Source organism: Clytia hemisphaerica, unplaced genomic scaffold (assembly GCF_902728285.1).
Source record: "Clytia hemisphaerica strain Z4C2 unplaced genomic scaffold, Clytia hemisphaerica genome assembly, whole genome shotgun sequence".
NCBI classification, from domain to species: Eukaryota; Metazoa; Cnidaria; class Hydrozoa; order Leptothecata; family Clytiidae; genus Clytia; species Clytia hemisphaerica.
The window spans coordinates 186013-211022 of record NW_027104290.1 but is presented as its reverse complement, the minus strand read 5'-3'; the positions used below and the strand labels follow the sequence as shown (position 1 = coordinate 211022).

Sequence of the window (25010 nt, the reverse complement as noted above, 5' to 3'; positions counted from 1 at the left end):
GAAATTCTCAACATCAATACAAAAATAAAACATCATAATGTGACAAGGGAGGAGAGAAAAGCGATTGCTAGCTTGAGAAATGACAATTCTATTATTATAAAAGGGGCTGACAAAGGTTCGGGGATAGTGATCTGGGATAGGGAAGATTATCTTAAAGAGGCCGAGTCTCAGCTTAGTGACGAAAACGTCTATGAGAGACTCGAGGATGATGCTGTCGGTCCTCTTGTTCAGACAATAAAATCCTGTCTAAACAAGATCAATGATAGAGGTGACATTTCTCATGAGACACTGGACTATTTTCTTGTCAACAATCCCAAGTTAGGTCGCTTTTATTTATTACCTAAAATTCACAAGCGGCTCTATAACGTTCCAGGTCGACCAGTGATTTCTAATTCTTCGTTTTACACGGAGAACATTTCGGCTTTTTTAGATTTTCATCTTCAACCACTGGCTCAAAAGGTTAAGTCATTTATAAAAGACACTAATGACTTTTTGAGGAAACTTTCTTCTCTTTCTTCATTGCCACAAGATGTTTTATTATGCACAGTAGACGTAGTTGGCCTATATCCTAACATTCCTCATGATGAAGGACTGCAGGCATTAAAACTCGCTCTGGATGAACGAGAAGACAAAAATATTTCGACTGAAAGTCTTCTCGATTTGGCTGATTGTGTGCTCAAAAATAATGTTTTCGAGCACAATGGTAAAATTTACAAACAGAAGCGAGGAACAGCGATTGGGACAAAAATGGCCCCTTCGTATGCTATTCTATTTATGGACATGTTGGAAAAACGTTTATTGGACAATTTCCCTCTTAAGCCTTTAGTCTGGTGGAGATACATCGACGATGTCTTTTTGCTTTGGGAACACGGGGAAGAGTCTTTAAACGAATTTCTGACATATCTGAATGCCGAGCATCCTTCTATCAAATTTACGGCAGACTTTTCCGACTCAGAAATCAATTTCTTGGATGTTAAGGTCAGTCGTAAAGGGGATAAGTTAGAGACCGACCTCTATGTAAAACCAACTGACACGCACCAATATCTTGATGCAACATCTTGCCATCCGGATCATTGTAAGACGTCTATACCATATAGTCAAACATTAAGGCTAAACCGTATCTGTTCGAAGCCCGAGTTGTTTGACAAAAGATGCGATGATTTGGAAAAGTGGCTACTCAAGCGAGGATATTGCCAGAGATTGGTGCGCAAGAAGGTGATACAGGGTCGGAAGTTCGATAGAAAGGATCTGTTACAGCAGGAAAAGAGTGTAAAGAAATATAAGCTCACTCTTATGATAACTTACCATCCTGCGTTCCGGAACCTTTATAGGATTGTAAGGAAGGCACACTCTATTTTAGCTTTTGATAAAGTACACCAAAAGGTTTTCCAAGACGTGCCGTTAGTGGGCTTTCGCAAGGGGAAAAGTCTTAAAGATATGTTGGTTCGCGCGAAAGTCCCTACCTTGGGGGATGATAACAAAGGCCAGAGTGAACCATGTCTTGGAAAACGCTGTGGTGTTTGTCCTTCAGTTAAGAATACATCAGAGTTTGCTTCTAGGAATGGAAAGATATACAACATTCGTGGGTTATCTATGAACTGTAGCTCATCCAATGTTGTATACCTTCTTAGATGCAAAACCTGCGGTATTCAGTATGTCGGTAGTTGCACGACTCCTTTTAGAACTAGGTTCAGTAATTATAAATCGTGTAACAAATATCACAAGGACAAAACTGTGCCACAACAAGAACTTCACGAACATTTTGACCTACCTGGTCATTCCGGTTTTGCAGATTTTGAATACACTCTTATTGACCAGGGAAATAGCCTTGAAGATGTCAGGAAGAGAGAACGTTTTTGGCAATATAAACTTAATACGTTCCTTCCTCACGGGTTGAACGATCGTGAAGTTGTTGTTCCGGATTAGGCCATTTTTTGAACTCCTCAGTTTTCTGGGGATAACTGATGCTAGTATTGAGCTTATACTGCGGTCATTTGGTTATGACCGGTCGTTTTTGGGAGAACGCCCTTCTTTGGACTGCTTGGTATGACCTACGGGCATGCCTACAGCACAGTTGTGTGCTCTACTAGTATCAGGTGTTCCCATGTTTTGTTCCGTAATTTCTTTTTGTTTTGCTTTTTGTCCTGAATAAACCAGAAGGGGACACGAGCATTTAATTTTCCGTTTTAATTTCCACTGCGTTTACTGTGCTAATTCGAAACCTTTTTTGTTAAATTTTTAGTTTTATTGTTTTCGACGATTATTCCCCACGGGGTTGTTTTCATCAATTTTATTGTACTGTTTTAACGTTGTAAATATTATCGCTACGCACCTATTTTTATTAAATCTTTTTAACATTTTCTTTGTTTTATTCCCTATAGAATTTTTTCCTTTGTTCATTAGAATTTTTTATTTCTCGCCTTTTTTACGCATCACTGATTTTTGTAGCATTTAAAAATGTGTTAACGCTTGTGCAGTATTATACCTGATGAAGTTCTGAAAATAGAACGAAATATCGTAAAAAACAAACTGTGTTGATTTTACTTTTTTGTTCACTTAAGTATATAAGTATTTATACCACCTTGCCATATTAGATTTTCCTAGCAAGGCATTGTGTCTCAAAAGGTACCTGATATCCCCATGTCTAGTTGGAATCGGAAGGGAGTAGGTGTTTTGTGACAGAAATTTCCAGGGAATTTCAAAGCCCACAAGGTTCTGAATGTAGTTTCTGGCTTCCAGTGTCCTCTGTAAAGTCTGCTGGTCAGAATTGACCAACTTCCTTATGGAGGACACTGATTACGTTTTGGGTGATAATTTTGGAATGACCTCTTTTAATAGTGATAGAATAAGTTCAAAATGTTTTGGTTTTTTTGAAAAAATATTTTTTGGCCTGTTGTTGCTGAAAAGGTGTTTCCATTCATCCTTTAAGCCATAGATCTGGTCAGCCAGCCAATAGGTGGCCAAGAAAGTCCAAAGAGGGGCTTTGTCCGCTCCAATCTTCAGGATGTCGCTAATCTGGAGGGACGCGCATTGATGTGACAGCGAAAGCAAAGATAAGCCGCCCATCTCAAGGGGTAGAAAAATGGCTTGTCTGCTGACTAATTCTTTCTTTGGCTTCCAAATGTATGGAAACACCAATTTCATGAGAAGCGTTTTGTGCCTCTCTTCCCACGTGCCAGGCCTTGGATAGAACCAAAGTGTTTATGATCTGGACTTTGCCGCGCAGAGAGATATTGCGATCTGCTAGGGAACCCATCCGTTTTTCAGCCTTCTCCAAAACTCTGTCCCAGTTTAGTTCGGCTGATCTGGTTAGATTTGATGTGAAAATGATTCCGAGAAATATGGTACCGGGTCGGTTCCACTTAATTGGGATGTCCGGGCAAAGGTGTTTTCCCAATGGGTGGTTGGTGGCAATACCACGAGTCTTAGTTGGACAAAGTCGCGCGCAGGATCTGGATTCATATTTTTTCAAAAGCTCGAAAAGTGGGTAAATTGAGTCCGTGTCTCGAATGATTGGGTTCGTGTCATCGACATACTGGACTCATTTAGCCACCTTTCTAGAACCGGATACGTCAGCACCCACAATGGTACTATCATTCTGAATTGCCAGCCCAATGGTCTCGGCGACTAGGGCGTATAAGAACTTCGACAAAGGACACCCCTGACGAACCCCCCTTTTGATAGGAATGGGATCCGTCATATGGCCATTGACATTGACCATAGATATTGGATTGGAATACAGAGGTCTTACTGCTTTGATGAATGTTTTTGGAATGCCAAGTCGTGTTAGAACCTGAAACATGAAATCCCAATCCACACGGTCGAAGGCTTTTTCCTGATCCAGAGATATGATGTATAATGGGGTTCCTTTGTGATTTGCATAAGCTATCAACTCGCGCACAAGCAAAGTGTGGTCCTGTATGTGTCTTCCAGGGACAGCACACACCTGTTCTTCTGAGACAAGGTCAGTCATTACAGTCTTGAGGCGGTTGCTGAGTATTTTAGAATAAATCTTGGCATCACAACATTGGAGTGAAACTGGTCTTCAGTTTGGTGAGTAAGTGAGTTTTTGGTAGTAGGGAAATTACTGCCATCTGTTGTGAGTCAGACATACGAGAGAAAGCGGTGATGAAATTGAAAATTTCCACCAGGACCGGTGGTCTCCTCAAAAAGTTTTATAGAAATCGTATGGACTGATTTTGGACTGGTCCTGGGTGACTTCATTTTCAATCATTAGCGCATCCAGGCGTTTTTCGTCCGCGCGTTTTTTTTCAACCGCGTAGAAGTAGGAGTTTGGTTGTTCGAACTGTTCGGCCAGTTGTTGGCCGCTTCTAGCCCGCGCTCCCCGCGCGTTCTCGAGTTGGAGTATTTTAAGCTCAGAGAGTAAGTCCACTATCTGGGCATTAACGTCCTCTTTCCCGGGTTTCAAAATCAGGCCATCGAGTTTATTCTGTAGTGCTTTCTTGGCGTCGGACATTCTCAATTTTCTTTCTTTGGAGGCCCTTATGGATTCATCCTTAATTGCCTCCTTGGGAATATACCACCATACAGAAATATTCTCCGAAGGTTGGGCCAGTGAAAATTGTATGACTCCACTGACGAGTTCCTTGTAGGAGCTTGAGTCTAGAAGGGAGGTGTTCAGTTTCCAAAAACCTTCTCCCCTCTGATGTTCAAAAGTAGTTTTGAATTTAAGAAAAATAGGTGAATGATCTTGAGGTTTATTAATAGTCTTAAGTTCCAGAGGATGAATGAATGATCTTGAGGTTTATTAATAGTGTTAAGTTCCAGAGGATGAATGAATGATCTTGAGGTTTATTAATAGTGTTAAGTTCCACAGGATGAATGAATGATCTTGAGGTTTATTAATAGTGTTAAGTTCCACAGGATGAATGAATGATCTTGAGGTTTATTAATAGTGTTAAGTTCCACAGGATGAATGAATGATCTTGAGGTTTATTAATAGTGTTAAGTTATGATGATGATCTTGAGTTTATAATAGTTAAGTTCCCGGGATGATGAATGATCTTGAGGTTTATTAATAGTGTTAAGTTGCACAGGATGAATGAATGATCTTGTGGTTTATTAATAGTGTTAAGTTGCACAGGATGAATGATCTTGAGGTTCTTAAGTGTTGAATGAATGATCTTGAGGTTTGTTAATAGTGTTAAGTGCCACAGGATGAATGAATTGATCTTGAGGAGGTTTATGTTGATTTAGGTTGTTAAGTTCCACAGATGAATGAATGATCTTGAGGTTGATTAATAGTGTTGAGATCTGAATGATCTGAGGTGTTATTAATAGTGTTAAGTTCCAAGGAGTTGAATGAATGATCTTGAGGTTTATTAATAGTGTAAGTCCCCGGGATGATGAATGAATATTGAGGTTATTAATAGTGTTAAGTGCACGGGATGAATGAATGATCTTGAGGTTTATTAATAGTGTTAAGTTGCACAGGATGAATGAATGATCTTGAGGTTTATTAATAGTGTTAAGTTCCAGATGATGAATGATCTTGAGGTTATTAATAGTGTTAAAGGTTCCAGGATGAATGAATGATCTTGAGGTTTTATTAATAGTGTTAATGTTAATGAATGAATGATCTTGATGGTTTATAATAGTTGTGCACAGGATAATGAATGATCCGAATGAGAGGATTGAATGAATGATCTTGAGGTTTATTAATAGTGTTAAGTTTCCACAGGATGAATATGATCTTGAGGTTTATTAATAGTGTTAAGTTCCAGAGGATGAATGAATGATCTTGAGGTTTATTAATAGTGTTAAGTTCCAAAGGATGAATGGCCCCACGGGTGCTGACGTAAAAACGTTCCAACCTACTCCTGGTAGTGCCTTTTGAGTTTCTCCAGGTGTACTCGTTCCTTTTCTTTCCCACAGTTAAAAACTGATCCTGGAGGTCAAAGGAACGTGTAATCTCTTGAAACTCTTCCCTCCCCCTGGTGAACTGGGGTAGGGTCACATCCCCTCCCACTCTGTCACGAAAGAGGTCTTCCACAAAGTTATAATCTCCCCCTAAAATCAAGGGGTCGTTCCCACAAAAGATGGTTAAGCGGGATCTTAGATTCTCGAAGAAGTCCACCCTTTTCATGGGATTATCAGGTGCATATATACAGGTTAGATTGAGTTTAATACACCCCTGAAGGGAAAGTTTTAAAAACACGTATCTACCCTGTGCATCTCGTTCTTGAGAAAGAATTTTTTGGTTAATTTTGGGACCCAGCAAAATTGCACATCCACGTGAGAAAATAGTCCCATCTGACCAAAAGGATTTCTCTTTAGGCCACCGGTTTTCCCACTTGTCTGTGCCAACATGATGGGTTTCTTGAAGAAAAATGAAGTCTGCCTGACACCTCACTAGCTCAGCAAATTGAACCACTCTCCTGTGGGCATCACGCATACCGTTTATGTTATATGATAAAATAGAAAATTTTTTTGAGATACAAACATTTTTTTCAATCATTTTTAATTTGGAATATACAAAAGATTTGGATATTTGGTGTATAATTGGTAAAGACTATCATCGCATTGCCCACCTTGGTTTAAGCTGACTTTGAGGGATTTGTTTATGGCTTCGATATCCGTATTCTGGTCGTTGTAAGGGATTTTGGTCACACAGGCATTCGTGATCAAAGCTTCCGCTAATTCCGCGGGGGCTTTTTGAAGAGTTGTGACGAAGGCATGGAAACTTGATACAGATCATTTTTGCAACGTTCTGAATATATATTGGTGCAACGAAGCCACACATCAAGGATGTGATGGACCCTATTTTGACAAGTTTCCCATTTACTACTCTGGGGACCAGTGTCGGGTAGGTTTCCGTATTCTTGTGTTTTTCCCTCAATTCTTGCCATAGCTTGTTGAATTCAAATTTCGTCAAAGGGACGTTTGGGAGCCGATTTGGGGTCACCCGGTTAAGCATTTCCCTTTTGTCAGCATTTAGTTTCCCCCCGGTGCTCACAGATGCCTTGGCCAGTTCTTCAGCTTTTTTGCTTCGAATGACTTTGGGAGGGGATCTTACCGCTGTTCCGGAGGATGGTTTAAAAGTGACGGACCCCAGATGGTTTTCCTTTCTCCACAAGTTGGGTTTCAACCTCCTAAGTTTTTCAACGTCTTTTTGAATTTTTGTTTTCTCGAAGGTCCAATTTTTAAAGTGTTCCTTTGACTTATAATTTTCAGGGTTTCCTTGTCTAACCCGTTTTATGTCAGCCTTTTTTGTTTTATTCCTATTTTGGATCTTCCTCATGAAAATTGTGGTTTGTTCTTCTCCCAAGGATTTCAAGTCGAGTGTTAGTTCAAAGTGCGAAAAAGATGGGGTTGGACTGTGTGTGGAACTAGGTGTTGAGTGAGCATCGGGTTTTGAACTAGTGCTTGAGAACAGTGGCGTGGTGGTAGGGGGGCCAGGCCCCCCCAGCGGATCCATTTTGAGAGGGGGCGCCCAAAAATAAGCGACGCCAAGAAGGATTTTTCAGGCGCCCATATCGAAAGATTGACAAATGAAAAAATAAAAATGGCGCCCCTCATCACCTCAAAAACTCAAAATTTTTATGGCTCGCTTCGCTCGCATACTCCCTTTTTAGTGTTCATAATGAGCGTATAGAGAGGGGCGCCAAAAACAAAAAATCTTTAAAAATGCGCCATATTTGCCTTCGCCACCCCAGAGAAATTTTCCCACCACGCCACTGCCTGAGAATTCCTTGATTTCGTCAAAATTACCGTCTTCACCGGGTGGTGTTGACTGGGTGTCCTCATATTGCTCAATTTTGTCAGAGTTTTCCCCCTCATCTAACTGAAGTTTCCCAGAGTCAGCTTCTGAGAAGGTATCGTCAGAGATAATTGTGTCCCCTTCACTTTCGTATTTTTGAGAGAGTGTTCGAGTTGGGCTTTCCTCATTGTAGTCAAGTTCCACGTCTCCCTCCTCTTCCCTCTGGTCAATTTCCTCTAGTGGTTGTTGTTCCAAGGGAGTTTCGGGGATCACCGGGGTTGCCATGTTTTCGAGATTTGGTTCCACTAAGTTAACTTCCGAATTAGACTCGGAGGGGGGGTCTTCCCTTCAAGGGCAGACTCGGCCTCCTGGACACCCTCCCCCTGCCCAGGTGGGTCATCCTGTTTTAGCGATTCCGTTTTCCCTCTTTTGGAGATCGTCTCCTGGTCATCTGAAAAGTTTCTTCTTAGGCGGATAAGGCCTTTCCCTTCCTCCTTTCTAACTTCCCGGTTTTGGGGGATGGTTTGTTCAATGATTTTTGTGAAGTCAATTTTTGCCTCACCGGAGGGTGAGACATGTTGATCTTCGGTTCCGGTGTCCATTTTGACTTCCGGGTCACTCGTTCTCATAGGTGAAGCGTAGATTTTGCTTTTCCTATCCTTGATTCGGTGTTTTCCGGTTTTTTTGGAAGATTCCATCTTTGATTCGGTGTATTTAGGTTTTTGAATTTTTTCTTTAATGTTAATTCTTGGTAAAGTCTCTTGTTGTTCGAGAAATTGTTGCGGTATAATTCCTACTCTTTCGAAATTTGTCAAATTCCAAAGGTGGCAAAAGTTATTGTATTCTCGATAATTAAGTTTTCTGATTTTCTTGAAAACTTTGGTGTTGCAATGGAGAGAGTCTTCCCCTGACAACATAACAGCGATATCATTTTCAGAGTTTCTAGTGAAGGCTTCATGATGTTCTCTATCTCTTACACTTTTAAGTCTCTCTTTTTCTCTTTTTGTAAATTTGATCATGACAAAATTCTCTTCAAAAGTTCTGTTCTGTTCTGTTTTGTTCCTTTTTAGTTTCGTTTTTAGGTTTTGGTTTGGTGTTTTGTTCAGATTTCTCTTCGTCTACTACAATAGCATCGTCTTTACAGTTTTTAATTGTAATTTGTTGTACTATTTTCCCATCTTCATCTTTGCCAAAGTTGAACTCTCTTTCTGTGCTGGGCATGACTGCTTCTTCGTGCCCAGGCTGGGTTCGAGATGACCTAGAGACCTCCTCCACCCCTTCGGTCAGACCCATCCCCGAGCCGTCACAAAAAATAAATTCTCTTGGATCATTGTACATGAGCTTTATAGTGTGGTCATCTATGCACAGAAATTTCGGGGGAACTTTTCCATTGGTTACCATGAATCTAGCCACGATATTGGGTCCGAAAGATTCGTGCATTCCTGATGAAAGACGCTTTCTATAAATTGTTCTTACAATTCCAAATTTTTGGCAATAGTTTAGAAGATCTGTTGCTTGGCACTTGTAGAAAGGTGGGTGTCCATGATGATCCAGCCGTGTTTTTCGGCTGGAGCCTCAATTTTTCCCAACCATTATCTTGTTTGTTCCTGTACCGTAACCCCTTCTGTAGTAGTTTGTCAAAGCTCTTTTTATCCGGAATGTAGATTGTGATTCGTTTTGAATTTGAGACATGTATGGATAATATGTCTTCATTTCCAATGAATCGTATGATGTCCTCAAAAACCAGGGCCTCATATGTGGTGTCTGTAGGGCATATGTGTCTACTTGGAAACACGCCTTCCAGTACCCATGTCTTTTCCTTGGCTCTATTGGTTTTTATTCGGTCAAAAGTGAGATTTGTCGTAGCTTTTGAATACGAAGTCGAAACTGTCATACCGTTTTGGGTTGATTTTCACTTGTGGTGAAGTTGTTTTGCGTTGTAATGATGTACTTCCTCTCCTGAGGTGCCAATGCTTCTTGGAACTAGATTCCGTGTCTCGGCTACCCTGGCAGTCTCTTAGGTTATAATTAACTATAACCGCTGCTTTTTGGCAGTCTCTTTGCCCTGGCTAAGATATCTTGATCTTAGCCATTAGGCCGAGAAGCGAGTATTTATTCAATAGTTTTTGCTATATACAAGTTTGCCTAACGCTAAATCTGTAGAGTCTGGCCCTTCGTGACATAGAAAAAACAGAAATGCATCAAACTGAAAAGTAGTTTAAAAATTTTCCAAGTCTCTCGGCCAACTTTTCAAACTTTTCGATTATGCGTCTTTCTTTCTAAATCTTTTCTTTTCTAGATTGTGCTTGATCAACACTTTCTAACCTTTGGTCAGATGACGGGTGACTCTAGAGTAGCAGGGCAAGCTTACTCATGGCCACACCTGATGCCAGACTATCCGCACTCCATTTATTTCTCAACTTTCTTTAAATTCACTTACCGGTTTTCTCTCCGCTAAATTTGTAGATTTATATTTATTGTTTGTTTATTGTAAGATTGTTTATTTGTGGGTTGTTACTTTTTGGTTCTTTGTTTTTATTTTGTTATTGTTGTTGGTTTTAAGGTTTGTCGCTGTTTTGTTTTGTTGGTTTTCAACTTTTGTCCTTGTCGCGTTAAGTTGGTGAAAATGATTTCTCGCTCAGTCTGAATGTTTTTGATTTTTAGTTTGACACGCGTTTTCTGAATTTTGATTAGCTTTTTCAGATAAAAAGAGAATACTCCAGAGCTAGGATAAAAAAGGATCACAAGCATACTTGGTTTTCTGCTCAGAAAGAAAGACATACCTCCGCACATTCCTACAGATCTTAGTAAATAGAAAAAGACAGGAGTCTTGCTTGTTTTCGTACAAAAAAAGACAGCGCGATGACCTCCAATTGTTGAAATGCCATATGATATTTCGAATTCTGAAATTCATTAAAACATCATATTTTCATGATATTTCCAAAGTTTGTGTTTTGAAAAAGATATAAGTTCTATGACGACCAGGCACAGCACACACTTGATCCGGAGACACGATGTCTTCCATCACAGCTTTAAGGCGGTTTGCTAAATTTTTTGAATAGATTTTGGCGTCACAACATTGAAGAGAGAGGGGCCTCCAGTTGGTCAAAGTACAATAAATTAAAAAATATCTAGGCGTCGAGAGTTTATGATGTATTACTTCCTTCATGAAATAGTCTGCGTTGAATTGTCAATCAGTCTTTAAAGGGACATAACAGTACTTGCGAAATTTGTAAACAAACTGTATGCAGCGGATACAAAATCAAAACAAATGTCACATGTCAAAATAAAAAATCAAACCAAATATGGATAATTTTGATCGTTCAATTGTTTTACAAGTTTGTTTTGGACACGTGATTTTAATTGTTCTTTTTAATGACACTTGGTTCGCGCAATGTTTACATTTTACTACTTTAATGTCCCTTTAATACCCAAGTTAAAGTTTCAGTGAAAGCAGAATACATGTTTTTTTATAAGCATTGCACTTATAAGCATATCTAGGCTCAGATATGGGGAAAAATCAAGCATATGGGAAGCATTGCTTGAGCCTACAAAAAATATTTTTTTCCTGATTTTTTTGGCTGGAATTTCACGGATTTTCAGTATTTCCCTAAATTAATGCTTTAGATTTAAGCATCCCCTCAAGCATTTTTCAGCCTTATTAAGCTTTCGACCTAAGCATCTCTGAGCCTGTTTTCGGATTTTTGTATGCTTAAATAAAAAAAAACATGTAATCTATAACCATTACAAGTTAGATTGTCTCTTTCGATCGTTTACCATAATTTGTTTTCCGTCAATCAATCGAAATAGCACGATACTCTTTCTCCGATGGCAGTCTTCTCAAAGTATTATCACGTTGTTATCATTTCAAATTTCGTTCAAGAACTTCAACGTATGGCAGCATATGTCCAGCATCCAGTTAACAGCAAGTTGGACATCTTTTGAATGCTGATTTTCCATCAAAATAAATCACATAAGTGCAAGAAGAATTTTCAACTAATATTCCAGGTCCTCACATATTGAAAGCACGGCTCCTCTGAAATGTTGTCCAATATATTCAATTTGATCTTTATCAGATTCTTCTTCATCACTTGAACTTTCTGATTCTGTTTCAATATCTGTGTCTGTATCAATATCTTCGTCATATTCATTATCAGTCACTTATTTGTCCACCATCAAGGATGGTGCAGATTTTTCTTCATCACTTGATTCTGATTCCCTCTGTCTGTCTGAATAAATTTCCTTGACACGTTCATCGCCATTTCTGTAAAAACCCACTCATTTTTCCTTCATCATGTGTTGACAAGTACTGTCAATGTACTTTCACTCTCAGTCAATGTTCACTCACTATCAGCAGTTAGATGACTGTGCTCAATGCTTTCCCTATTGTTGTAGAGTACATTTGATCATCAAACATTCTCTGTTAGGGTTTTTTCAGCAAGTGTTTTCTTTATTTCAGCTTCTGCGCCTCTATCTCTTGCATGTGTAAATGCCAGTGCTCTTTGGAAAGAAAAGGTACCTTCTGTGGGTACATTCGGGGACAATTCTTAACCGTTCAATTATTTGTGACCTTTTCTGTTGATATATATTTCGGGTACTTTTAAAGAGGTGTGGCCTATCCTTGTTCGACGTCGTTGTATTGGTTGAAGAAAAAAACGTCTGGACAGTCGCAGGTTGAAGTGAGGCCTCAAGAAGGATGTGTAACGTTCAGAGTTTTTCGGGCTAGTTTTAGGTGTTGACTGCTCGATTACCTGAGATTCGGTTTCTTTGGATGGTTGTCTGTGGGGGAATTGAGGAGAATTGTTGGATGTTCTGTGATTCGTCAGTAAGTTTTTGGATGTTCTGTGACTCGTCAGTGGTGGTGAATTGTTCGATGGGTTGCGACTCCTGGGAAGGACACGGTGGTGTTTCAATATCATTTGCTATGATTTTATTTGGGTCGATGTCTTCTCCTTCAGGCTCATCGATGTAATCATCACGTGTACGGTTTAGGTCATTGTCATCAACTTTAGACAACTCAGTGAAGAGAGGAAGACTTAGGACCTCACTCGACCCAGTACTTACCACACCTACTTGGCTTTCCTTGGTTTCGGAACGTCCTCTTTTTAATCGTGGTTTTCATCCAGCTCAGTTCTCAGTGCCTTGCTGAATAGCTTGGCTTCTTTACCTTTCTTCATTTCTTCGTCCATAGTAAAGTCTACAGTGTCCGAGTTTTCATTCGTTGTTGGTGTTGGGGTATCTGGTGGATTGAATGTAACGTTGGATGGTTTTTCCAAAACTTCTGATGTTGGTTTTTCTACATCCAATCCGTCATTTGTATTTTTGTCGTTGAATGTAATGTTGGATGGTTTTTCCAATACTTTTGATATTGGTTTTTCTACATCCAATCCGTCATTTGTGTTTTTGTCTTTGTTTTTCTTGTTTGCTTCTTTTTTGTCTTTTTCAGTATGCTTTTAGGTTATTCATGGATCAGCTCTTTTGAGTTTTTCGATATCTTGTTTTGTATGCTCGCATATAAATACTTTCTTTAGTGCAATTCCTTTTATATGTATTTGGTGTAGAGCCTCTCTCCTTTTTTTTTCGTTCTTCTAAATAGATATCCAGCCACTTTACCGTCACCCGTTCTTTCTACTTGCTGATCTTTCTGCTTTTCTACTGACGTTAGTTTCTTCGTTTTGGTAGTGGATGGTGGTATTGCATTTTTTTCCGAAACCCCACTCAACAATTTTTTTCGTGCAATTCCATGTTCATGAATTTTGTCTGAAGCCTCTCGTAGATCCTTGATTCTTGTTATGCCTAATGAAGGCAGTTCTAGTTGTTATTGAAAGTTCCCTTTTTTCCTTCCTATTTTCGTTAGACTGCCAGCCACTTTACCGTCATCCACTCTTTCATCTTGCTTATCTTTCTGCTTTTCCTTTGACTTTCGGTTCTGCGTTTCTGTAGTGGATGGCGGTATTGTCTTTTCCGAAACCCCACTCCCAACCCCAGTTTTAGTTGGGTTTTTCACAAGCTCCGGATTAGTCACTTTTCGGGTGACTTTCCCAGGCAGAGGTCGGACGTCAGTTTCCCCTCCCTCCCCGAGAGCAGAGCTGTTGCAAGTCTTATCACAATAATAATAAGTGTTTGGGTCTGAAAATTTTAAAGCAATGATGTGATCGTCTAGATCGATAAAGTTTGGTACTTTTCCATTGGTTATCGAAAAACGAGCAAGGAGGTTAGGCCCGTTGAACTCTCCTTGCTCTAGCGAGTGAAATTTACTTCTTGTTATGTGTTTCAATTGTCCAAATTGTTTCAGGAATTCTACCAGCTCGTTCTCTTTTCCTGTGTAGTTACCAGGCACCTGAAGCAAACTGATAGTCCATGATGGACTCTTTTAATCACATTGCTTTAGGGAATACAAAGCTTGTTTCGTCACAGAGGCGTTAATCGGAACTTGTAAAGATTGCTCTCTTCCAAAGCTTAAACGTCGTAAGATGTAAGGTTACCCGCATATTTCTAGAGACGTGAAGCGACAGAATGTCCTCAGAAAAGACTTTTCCCTCTAGCCCATAGTAAACTAGAGATTCAAAGTAATCCTCTTCCTTGTAAATGTTCTTGGGAACGAAATTCCTTCATAATAGAATAGTTCAACTTCATTGAACCTTTTCGTCCTTATTATTGTCATTTTGTTAAATTCAATAATTCGTTTGTTTTAATGATTTCTCACCAGGGTTCATCTGTTTCTTCACCGCGAACCACAAGTGATTTCCCTCACGGAAAACCAATTTGTGGCTCGATGTCCTCAATGGACTGGCCCACTCAGGCCATTGTGACGGTCCCAGTGTGCCGGATTCCTCACCAAGGGCCTTGATCTAAGAGTAGAGTACTTGCGGTGCGACCTCCGGTCCAACCGGTGCAGGTTTCTTCTTTCTGGTAATCGCTTTTCCCGGCTCTCCAGCCGGTGCTTTTAACCTTATTTCGAAACATACTTTTCATGGATATGTCACCTCTTGGTGGACGGCCTCGTAATGGCGAATGAGGCTGTTGAGCTGCTGGAAGGATGCTTCGCACAACTCACACTTTAGCAGCTTCAAATCTTCAATTTCTTGACATTTACCTTAGAGGTAATTCAAGCAATGAATGATCTTCTTTTGTGTTTCAGTTTATGAGATATTTGTTTAAATCATTTTTAATTTCAATTCAAGTTAATAAATTCAACAATAAATCGTTTCAATCGTTTCAATCGCTAATTTACCATATTTAGCCTGTTTCCTTGAAATGAAAGGACATTTTGAGCAGAGATGTTTATGATAGATATAGTAAGCTGAATACAGAAACTCTTTGAATTTCACCGTAATGCTGGAACCGTTCGAACCGGAGCAAACTTTAGAAGACAATTTCGTCTAATTGACCTTACTTCTTACTTACTTTCTAACGAAAATTTAGAGCCATTTTCACTCTGATCCTACGATTCCTCTGCAATCTGAGATTCAATAAAATTCATACTGGATTGTGTAAAAGTACTTGTTTTAATGTAATAAACAATTTTAATGTTTGTATGTGTCTCGACAATCACAGTGGCAGATGGCAGTGCACAATTTTCAACAAAGTTCGACTATGACAACCGTGGAAAGTATTCATTTTGAGATAAAAGTAGCTCTGTATCAGCAACTTTGCTTGTCAATGACCTTTGTACCATCTTTTTTATGGGTTAAATTCATTTTTGTTGTGTCACTAGTTAGTTTAGGAACCACAGATATCTGTAAAGCCCGAAGGGCTAGATTTGCAGCTTTTATCCAAAAGTGAAGCTCATCTTTGGAAGGATTTCCTACCAGAGTCACGTGATTAAAATATGCAATTTCACCGGTTTGAGAGATGTGAAATAGCGTTTGTCGGCTACGTTTTTTGATCTCGCGCTCCGAAAACAATTAAAATGCTAGATCCTATCCATCGGCACGAAATTTAAAAAGTCAAATTTTAGCTTCACTTTTTTTTGCTGGAGAAAGCTTAAAGGGGATCTAACGTCAAATCCTTCATTACACTTTTTTGGAAAGTTTTAAAAAATTTATAACGAGAGCTTTCGAAAGAGCTATGTTACATCAAAAGATCTTCAGTCAATGTGTTATAATATCCCTTTAAAGATTTGTACGTGTGACGTCATAGTTGGCGTTTTGTTTTAGAAGCTAGCACACATCTGTGTTGATTAACAGGATTATCCCTCTATTTTTAAGGCTTCGATCGTAGAAATTTCTATAAGGCTTTATTATGATTTATTCATTGCATCTAAAATTCGGCAGGATAGATGGGATACTTTGGAATACCTATCAAAAAGTTTGTTCTTTAAAGTGCGATTACAAAGATATCTTTTTTATCCAACGAAAGCTTTTTTTGAAGCCATTACAAGACGCTGTTTCTAAAAATGTGCCTGTTCAACGACTGATTTATGAAACTAAAGTGCAACCATGACGTCACAAAATCCTCTTTTTCTCAAAGAAAGGGAAAATTCAAGTATCAATAACTTAATGAATTTAAAAGATTTTAAGTTCGTTCTTTTTTCAATACTTTTGTTTCTATCAGAGCTTTCCAATGTAAAAAAATGAGGTACATGAATTTTCTGACATTAGATCCCCTTTAAAGTTGCAAATCTAGCCCTTCGGGCTTAGATATCTGTGTTAGGAACGTCACAAACAAATAAAGAATAGGCGAAAGACAGGAGCCTCGAGGTACGAAGTTGTTGGATTTGAAGTGGGAGTATTTAATTTATGCCTTCCTATCTTTCAACTAACTATATAAAATGTTTAAGAGGTATCTTGGAATAACTAAAGAATTTAATTTAAAAAGAAGAAGAGAGTGGTTAACTTTGTCGAAAGCCTTTTCAAAGTCCACAAAGACAGCATACATCCTTTCACCCTTTGTTTTGGCTTCTTGGTAAGTAGTCATTTAAAGAAAAAGGAAAAGATTATCAATTGTATTTCTTTCAGCCAGGGGATGTCAATCGAAAAATTCGATTACCGAATCAATCGAACTTAATCGAAGCCAATCGAATGATTGATTTTCGATTAGCCGAATTGATCGAACGCCAATCGAATTTCACATCTTTTTTTTGATTGGATTCGATTACCGTTCGATTGGTGTTCGATTGACGTTCGATTAGTTTCGATTAGCTTCGATTGCATATACTTTTCGATTGATTCGATTAGTTCGATCAATTCGATTTCTGTTCGATGGCACTTGATTAATTCGATTGGCATTCGATTGATTCCATTTATGTTCGATTGGCATTCGATCAAATTTTCTTCCGTTTTTTTTGTAATTTCGATCTTCGTGGTTCCGTATTTCCTCTATACCGCCGCCCTGTTTTAAGCGCCTCCCTTAATATAAGAGCTGCACCGTAATCTCAAGTTTCGAAATAAGCGCCTCCCCCGATAAGCCCCGCCATCCAATAACAGCCGGATTGATCGAGTATTACTCGCGTATTACGTGGGAACCAACCCCACAGAACTATCTCAGTAGTAATAATTAAAGACACTCCAGAAATATAAGTAAAATCTTAAGTTCGAAATCAGCGCTGAAATAGGATACGAACGGTATTTCGGAATTGCGGAATTCGACCTCGTTTTCTTTGGAATTTGAAAAATTCCTTACCCTTAGATAGAGAGAGATTTTTTTCAATTTTTCCTCTCTGAATCAAAAAAATTTTCTACTGCTAGAAATCTTGAATTTTCCGACCCTTCTTAGAGAGACTGATATGAATTTTTGTGATTTTTGCTACCCTCTTAGAGAGACTTTGAAAGGTGAAAACGCCGACCCTTACCGTCCACACATACCCATCACCCATTTTTTTTGCCTTAGTACCCCCCCCCATGAATTAAGCAAACATTCTTCCGCTAACTTCCTTTGGCGGGAAGGGAATTTCAAGGTGGTGCTACTGTAAGTCCAGATGACTTCGGCCACTTTTGACCATTTTTGTTTTCGTTTGCAATAAATATTGACCGTACGAGCATGAAACTTCTTATACATCATCTTGAAGTCCCTCAAATTAATGTGTTAAAATTTCACAACCTAAAACTATTTCCTTCGAAAGTAATGAACCAAAGAATACCAAAAAGTAGCAAAAAATAACTTCGGCTAGCCTCAAAATCAAAAATATGAAAATATATCTGTCTGTTGTTAGTAATTACGGCTCGTTAAATGTTCACGTATATTTTTACGATTACTAGGCAGTAAACCGGTTTGGTGGGATCGTGTTAAGTAACAACGTGCTTATCAGTTAATTGTTTTTCCGATTTCATTTTTAGGCCTTGTCCTCTTTGGAATCAGGATGGATCAAGAAACGAAGTTTATAAGAACAAACAAACCCTGCATTTGCTTTGCGTTTGTTGTTTTACCGAAGCTGTAACGATTACATGTCAAAAGGAAAAGCGAGCAACAGTAGAACATAATAATCTGCCCTACACACTTGTATCACAGAACCCGGTGGGACCTAACACGGGAAATTGCAGTCGTAAATTTCTGTTGCAAAATATCTTATTGGGGAAGAAGATATGGGGTTTAATTAAGTCGGGGAAAAATTGTGACGGGATAAACCTTTGTTAACTTTTCAAAATTGTCATCATTTCCCCCCGAATTGTCCAAGTTCATCTCCTTTTTGAAGTTCTATTGAAAAACTCAACCCTTAAAAATGACTGAATTACTTAATGGATCTTTCTCTTTCCCCCAGGAATTTCTATCTTCTCTCCATTGGGTAAAATTCACCAATAACTGCGACATGACCTCTCTGATTTCACTAAACTGGGAATCAAACGCAAGTGTAAAATTTGATGATACTCTGTTTGGTTATTGTAAAGCCCCAGCGTGTAGACATAAACGGATGATATACACTTTCCCGGACATTTACTGGCGCACATAGACGTACATTTTTATATTTCATATATAATAGAACACCCCTTTCTCAGTGACCCAGTGAAGTTTTGAAACCCACCGGGTCTGACTATAGGTTCTCCAAAACTCACTAAGTGATAACTTTTAACTTCGTCGGGTAAGGAAAAAGTAAACTCAAGTAATATTCCAAGAATTCTTAAAAAGATTAACGATTGTTGGGGGGTAAGACCATAAATAAGATCTTTGATTTGGGTTCTATGTAATTTCTTTCACCGGGTTATTCATCAAGTGGAGCTGACCGGGTCACTGATATAGGGGAATAGTAAAAATATTTGCATAAATGATCTCCGTGGATACAGTCGGGTGCATAATTCTTAGCGCTTTGATGGCGAATAAATGATTTTCCTGCCGTGTTTTAGTCAAGTTGACAATTAAGGGTCTTGTCTACCTGAGAACGATTTCGATTATCGGTTCATCCAGTGGTTCCTATAAAAGACAACGAATGAATAAAAATAGGTATATTCAGGGCTTCATTACCTTAGCTCTTTAGATAGAAAGCACAACCAAACCCATCGAATATTTATTAGACATGTAAAGAAATTTACAGTTAACGTTATCACAAAACTTAATAAGCGGGTGGGGGGTTAAAAAAATGTCCTGGGTGGAAAATTAATTAGCGCCCCCCCTCCCCCAGCTTTTAGGTACCCGAGAGAACTTACTTGTACACTATTCCGCATTTTCACGGTATCCCTCCTTTTTATGTCATTATATACCGCCACGCGTCATTAATACTACCTAGAACGCAAATTTTAACGTCAAAATCCTGGAAATTAGAAGATGTAACTTTACTTTATCTATGTTGGGATAAATTTTTGTCATTCAGTAGTCAACGACCTAAAATAGGGGTGCATGATAAAATTATTTTACTAGAAGAAAGATACATATTAAGATGGTATGAAGGATGCCGATAAAATCAGATGAAAACATTCGAGAACGAAATACCTTTTCCTAATTGTATGCCGTCCAATATGACGATGCGTGGACTTCTCAATCCGGGATACTTGATAGCTGTACCACTTTTCGACGTGTCGATTTGGAATATCTTGAAAGAAAAGCAATATATTCAAATTATTTTAATCTTCAACCGGCTAAACCACATTTAATACCGATCAAATATGAAACAGTTGACACACAACAGCTTTCAAAACCTCTTCTGATACTTTTAAATGTCCGTCATGTGGCGCTAGAAGATCTTTACAATCCCTAAACCGGCGAAATTCTGGATTCATTGACTTAAATCAAAATACCTTACGCGTCCGCCGCCTTAGGTGGATTAAACTCTGTGGAGTAATTAAAAATGGTAAATTCGTGATTTTCATGAATTTTCGCCCTTTTTGCGAAACTTAGTTCTTGCTAAATTGAAAATCCGTTTAACTAAAGAAATTGGTGCGTATTTCCTTCGTTGTGAGACAGGGATGTAATGAGTATTCCCTTCGTTGCAAGAAAGGGGTGTAATGTGTATTCCCTTCGCTGTGAGAAGGGCGTGTAATGTGTATTCCCTTCGTTGCGAGAAAGGGGTGTAATGTGTATCCCTTCGTTGTGAGACAGGGAAATAGGAAATCTCACATACACACTCGCACGAGACAGGGATGTAATATGGTATTTCCTTCATGGGAACCCGAGAGGCGGGGAAAGCTAAAATGCCATTTGCATGAGACAGGGATATACGTATCTGATAAAATGATATTTCTTCGGGAAATTCTCGTATCTTTCCGTTCCCTTTTTACCTTGCCTTAATATACATCTTGAATTAATGCTTGTGAAACAACATGAAAGAGCAAGCTTTTAAACTTTTATCCCGCTCACTTTTATCGATCGTGATATAAAGAGGCCCTCAAAAATATCCTTGAACTCATTTGCATGTCAATGAACTTCATAAAGTAACTCTCGCAGGAAATCTATAAAATGTGACGTCATTCTAATTAGATCGTGCAACAGTTTAACAACAACTTTAACAGAGGGTGGCCGAAGTCATCTGGGTTTACGGTACAAAAAATCTTCTAAATTTAGCCCCGCAAAATTTAAACTTTTTAAAGTAAAATCGAAGTTGATCGAACGTTAATCGAAGTTGATCGAACGTTAATCGAAGTTGATCGAACGTTAATCGAAGTTGATCGAACGTTAATCGAAGTTGATCGAACGTTAATCGAAGCTCGTCGAACTCAATCGAAACCAATCGAATTTCACATGTTTTTCGGTTTCGATTAGAATTCGATTGGCGTTCGATCAATTCGGCTAATCGAAAATCAATCATTCGATTGGATTCGAGTAAATTCGATTAATTCGATTGGTTCGATTGGCAATCGAACGTTCGATTGACATCCCCTGGTTTCAGCTCTAAAACCAGATGATTGTTCCTTGTTAAGTATAATGTTTTCTTCAGCCCAACTATAAATTCTGTCTACAAGAATTTTCTCAAAGTTCTTGCCAATAATAGGTAGATGGTTAATTGGTCTATGTTCAAAGATCTTATTTGTGTTGGCAACTTTAGGGATCATTAAGATTTTTGCGGTTTTTAATGACTCAGGAAAGATGGAATTATTTAGCCAGTCATTAAACAGAGAAGTAAGTGGTGGAGAAAGTGGGGAAAGAAGTTTATCTTGGATGGCATCATGGCCAGGTACTTTATCTTTGAAAGATTTTAACCTCTTGTTCAGTATTTTTTTCTCCTCTTTCAAATTTTGTTAGTAAAGGGTTCATCATGTGATAAATTTAAAAACGTTCTTTTCTATGAAATTGGGTATTTTCAAATCAATGGTCTACTATGTATTCATGTCTTCTGTCTGCAGATATGTTAAGCTGAAAGATCTTTTCTTGTCTTTCTCTAAAGGAATCAGCTATGTTCTATTTGTCTCTTACTTTAGTGCCATCTTCCTTAACAAAAACTTTATCTTTATGTTGGATGTTACTCTGTTCTCCATCTAATGTTGTCTTAATATACTTCCAGGTCGTTTTGGTCGTTTCCCTTTCGTTAATCCTTTTCTTCATTAGTTTAAATCTTTTATCATTACTTTTTTGGAGTTCTTGCTTAATACAAATAATAATAATAATAAGAATAACAATAACAATAAAGCTTTACAGGTTGCATGCCACCGTGACGAAGGCACGCCTCTATAAACCGCTCGTACTTTTTACAATGATTTTTTTGAAATAGATTTTTTTTCGCTTTCCATTTTCCATTTTCCATTTTGCGTCGTTTCATTTGGAAGTTCAGCTTCCTTACACCATTCTTTGATTATTTGTCTTTCAGTTTTGGTCAAATCCTCTGTCACTCGGTAAGGAAAGCCTTTTTCTTTCGTTATTGCTTGCAACACTGTGTTCTTGTCCTCTTCGTTCGTAAATGTCTACTTTGATTGGTCGGTATCTCGCTTATCTTCTCTTTCTTTCGTAAATTTCCCGATCCGCTGCGTCTCGGTAATCTTTATATTCCTCAGATGGAGCTACCAACCAACTATTTTCTCATGGATAAATTTTTCGTCCTCAATCAGTCCTTAATCTGCCTGTTTCGTTCAGTTTTCCTGTTTCTCAAGTAGATGTTGTTCTTGTTTTTCTTTCTCAACAGGTTGATCACATTTCTTCTTTCTTTAATTAGTTTTCTAGTTTCAATAGACATACCCTGGTTCTTACTTGGTATTATCTTAGTTGGAATATGTTTATCTATTTCTTAGAGAATGGAGATTAATTTGTTTGTTTTTTCTTCGACATTCTTAGTGCCAAAAGCTTTGTCACAAGAAAATTAATTGATGATCCTAGCAGCAGTCTCAAGGTTAAGTTTATGGTAAAGTTTAACAAACTTAGCTTTTTTGGGTGCTGTAGGATCGAAGAAAGAAAAAGAAACAGGTAGATGATCAGAGCCAACAGGCAACGATTTGTTGGTCACAGCGATTGAACACGAACGAATTTTACGAGTGTCTGGTGTCAGTGGACGAAAGCATGGCTCCTCAGCGATGATGCTGTATGTGATGAACATAGACCAAGAGTCGCCATATTTTGCAATATCGTTTTCCACTACACTCGTCACAATCACAAGACAACGGCAAACTATACCAGCGTTCGAATAATTTTTAATTTTAGGAGCACCCAGTAATTGATAGGTCTCAGCCGAGAAAGTTCTGGAACCATCTTCGGAACAATCTAATTCGTGGGCTGCTGGTTCGACTTCAGAACAGAAAAATAAGCAACATTAAGCATACCAAGGATTTAGTTTGAAAAGAAGAAGAGAATGGTCAACTTTTTCGAATGCCTTTTCAAAGTCCACCAAGACAGCATGCATCCTTTGTTTTGGCCTCCTGATAATCTTTTTTGAAGTCTATAAAGACAGCATTCATTCTTCACCTTTGGATTTTTCTACTTGTAAGTAATTTGTTGAAAGTGGATTGAACATATGATATGGAGAACCTTCCTCTTCAATGGAATTGTGTATTTTCAAACCAGTGATTGACCGACTCTTTAGAGGTGTTTGGTTCGAAAATCTTTTCTTGTCTGTCTTTGACAGAATCAGTAATATAGTTTTTAACTTTTGTTGCATCATCTTTTACAAATACTTTGTCCTTGTGTTGGTTATTACTAGACTCACCATCTAAAATGGTCTAGATGTATTTCCAAGTTTTTTGGCAGTTTCTTTTTCATTAATCCTTTCTTTCACCAATTTAAATCTTTTTATATCATTAGCTCAGGTTCAGCCAAGCCAGTTGAATTTGAGTGTCTACTTTAAAAGCATTTCCCCTGGCTTAAAAATAGTTAACAGTTAAATATTTTCTCTTCACTTTCAAGCATTTTTAAGATCATCTCAATCTAGATTATCTCCTACGTTTCCAACGTTGAGAAAAGCAGAGTGTCGTTCAACGCCAGTCAACTTATAAATCCTCTCCTGGCCGTAATGCTCTTTTTTGACGAATACGTTCTCTCTTGTCTCTCTTGTCTGCAATGTCTTTCCTAGTTTTCTCACGAGAAATCGAATACTCAGTATTTCTTCATTCAAAAATAACTAAATTAAAACGCTTTGCAATGGTTGCAGTGGCTAAAGTCTTCAACACTACAGATCGAACTTCAAATTTGGAAACATCCACTGTCCATATACAGGGTGGTTAACTCACTTATTTACGACTTGAGTGACACAAGAATCTCTGAACATTTATCTTGACCTCTTGCTTGCTTGCCTGATTACTTTTTTCATATCTCATTTAAAGATTTGTTACGATTTAAATATTTTCAAGAGGTCAAAAATAGCTATATTTCCAGAACAAATCATTTACTATTCTCCTCGAATTTGAGCTTTAGTTTTGGAGGAAAAAGACAAATTCTTTCGTTACTCCCCTATGAGTTATCCCTGATCAGCTATCGAATATTCTGACACTTTTTGACTGCAATGGCATTCTCCGAAAGTGTTCTATGCTAATAATACTAATGAAAGTTTATGTAAAATTTTAAATACTACTTAAGACCAGCCCGGAAAATAACTTTGAACAAATCTCCTTTTCCCAAATTTGGGTATCTTAGTACGTCTCCTTATTAGTAGTTATATAAAGTAATTATCTTATTTTCATATTTTTAAAATTTTGTAACATGCGTTTTGTAATTTTTAAAAGTTTTCTCGATGATTTATGAGAAATTTAATTAAAAAGATAATCGTGGAAATAATTTAATGATTTCAAAATATACCTAATTTTTGATGATTTATTCAATGTATCAATTAATATGCCGAAAACTTGAGCGAAAAAAAAACTTCTCGCATCTTGGTGTGTTACCCTTCCTTCCCTTCATTTGGGCTCTTGTCTTGACCAATTCTCACGAGAACAAATACCTTAAAGGAAGAAATTTTGGCGGGAATTTAATTTGGCGGATGGCCGAAAAAGTTTTTTCAGAGGGAATTTAATTTGGCGGATAGCTGGATAAAGTAAATTTGACGGGAATTTAATTTGGCGGTTGCAGGATATTTTTGACCAAAAGCGTTATCAAATAAGCAAAACCTGTTTTAAGGCTTGAAATAGCACAAATTTGGGGAATGCGTAAAATAAATTAAATTTGGCGGGAATTTAATTTGGCGGATGGAGGAAAAAATAAATTTTGGCGGGAACTTAATTTGGCGGATTTTGGCGAAATCCGCCAAATCCACCAAATTTTCTTTCCGCCAAAATTTCTTCCTTTAAGGTAATGAAAACTGAACGTCACTTTCGATAAAGGCCTTACAATAATTAAACTTCTGAATCCTGATTCTTATTAGTGAGGTTCAGGTATCGATAGATCACGACGACGGATGAATTTTCTCTAGCCTTCATTCGCACGACGATACAAGTCTAGCTTAGTCTACACAATAGACAGCTCCAGGCTTTTAGGACTTACTCTTAGTCTATAGGCACTGCTGTAGGCA

The 25010-nt window shown here is 38.2% G+C and overlaps 1 protein-coding gene across 1 annotated transcript; it reads right to left on the bottom strand.

Moving 5' to 3' along the window:
• Window positions 1–3541: 3541 nt before the first annotated feature.
• Window positions 3542–3973, bottom strand: LOC136817090 (uncharacterized). Its single transcript, XM_067073429.1, has one exon. The coding sequence runs from the start codon at window positions 3971–3973 to the stop codon at window positions 3542–3544; it is 432 nt and encodes a 143-aa protein (XP_066929530.1).
• Window positions 3974–25010: the final 21037 nt, after the last annotated feature.

Bases quoted from the DNA above. Each gene is read 5' to 3' on its own strand.
- LOC136817090 (XM_067073429.1), bottom strand. From the start codon at position 3,973: ATGACTGACCTTGTCTCAGAAGAACAGGTGTGTGCTGTCCCTGGAAGA.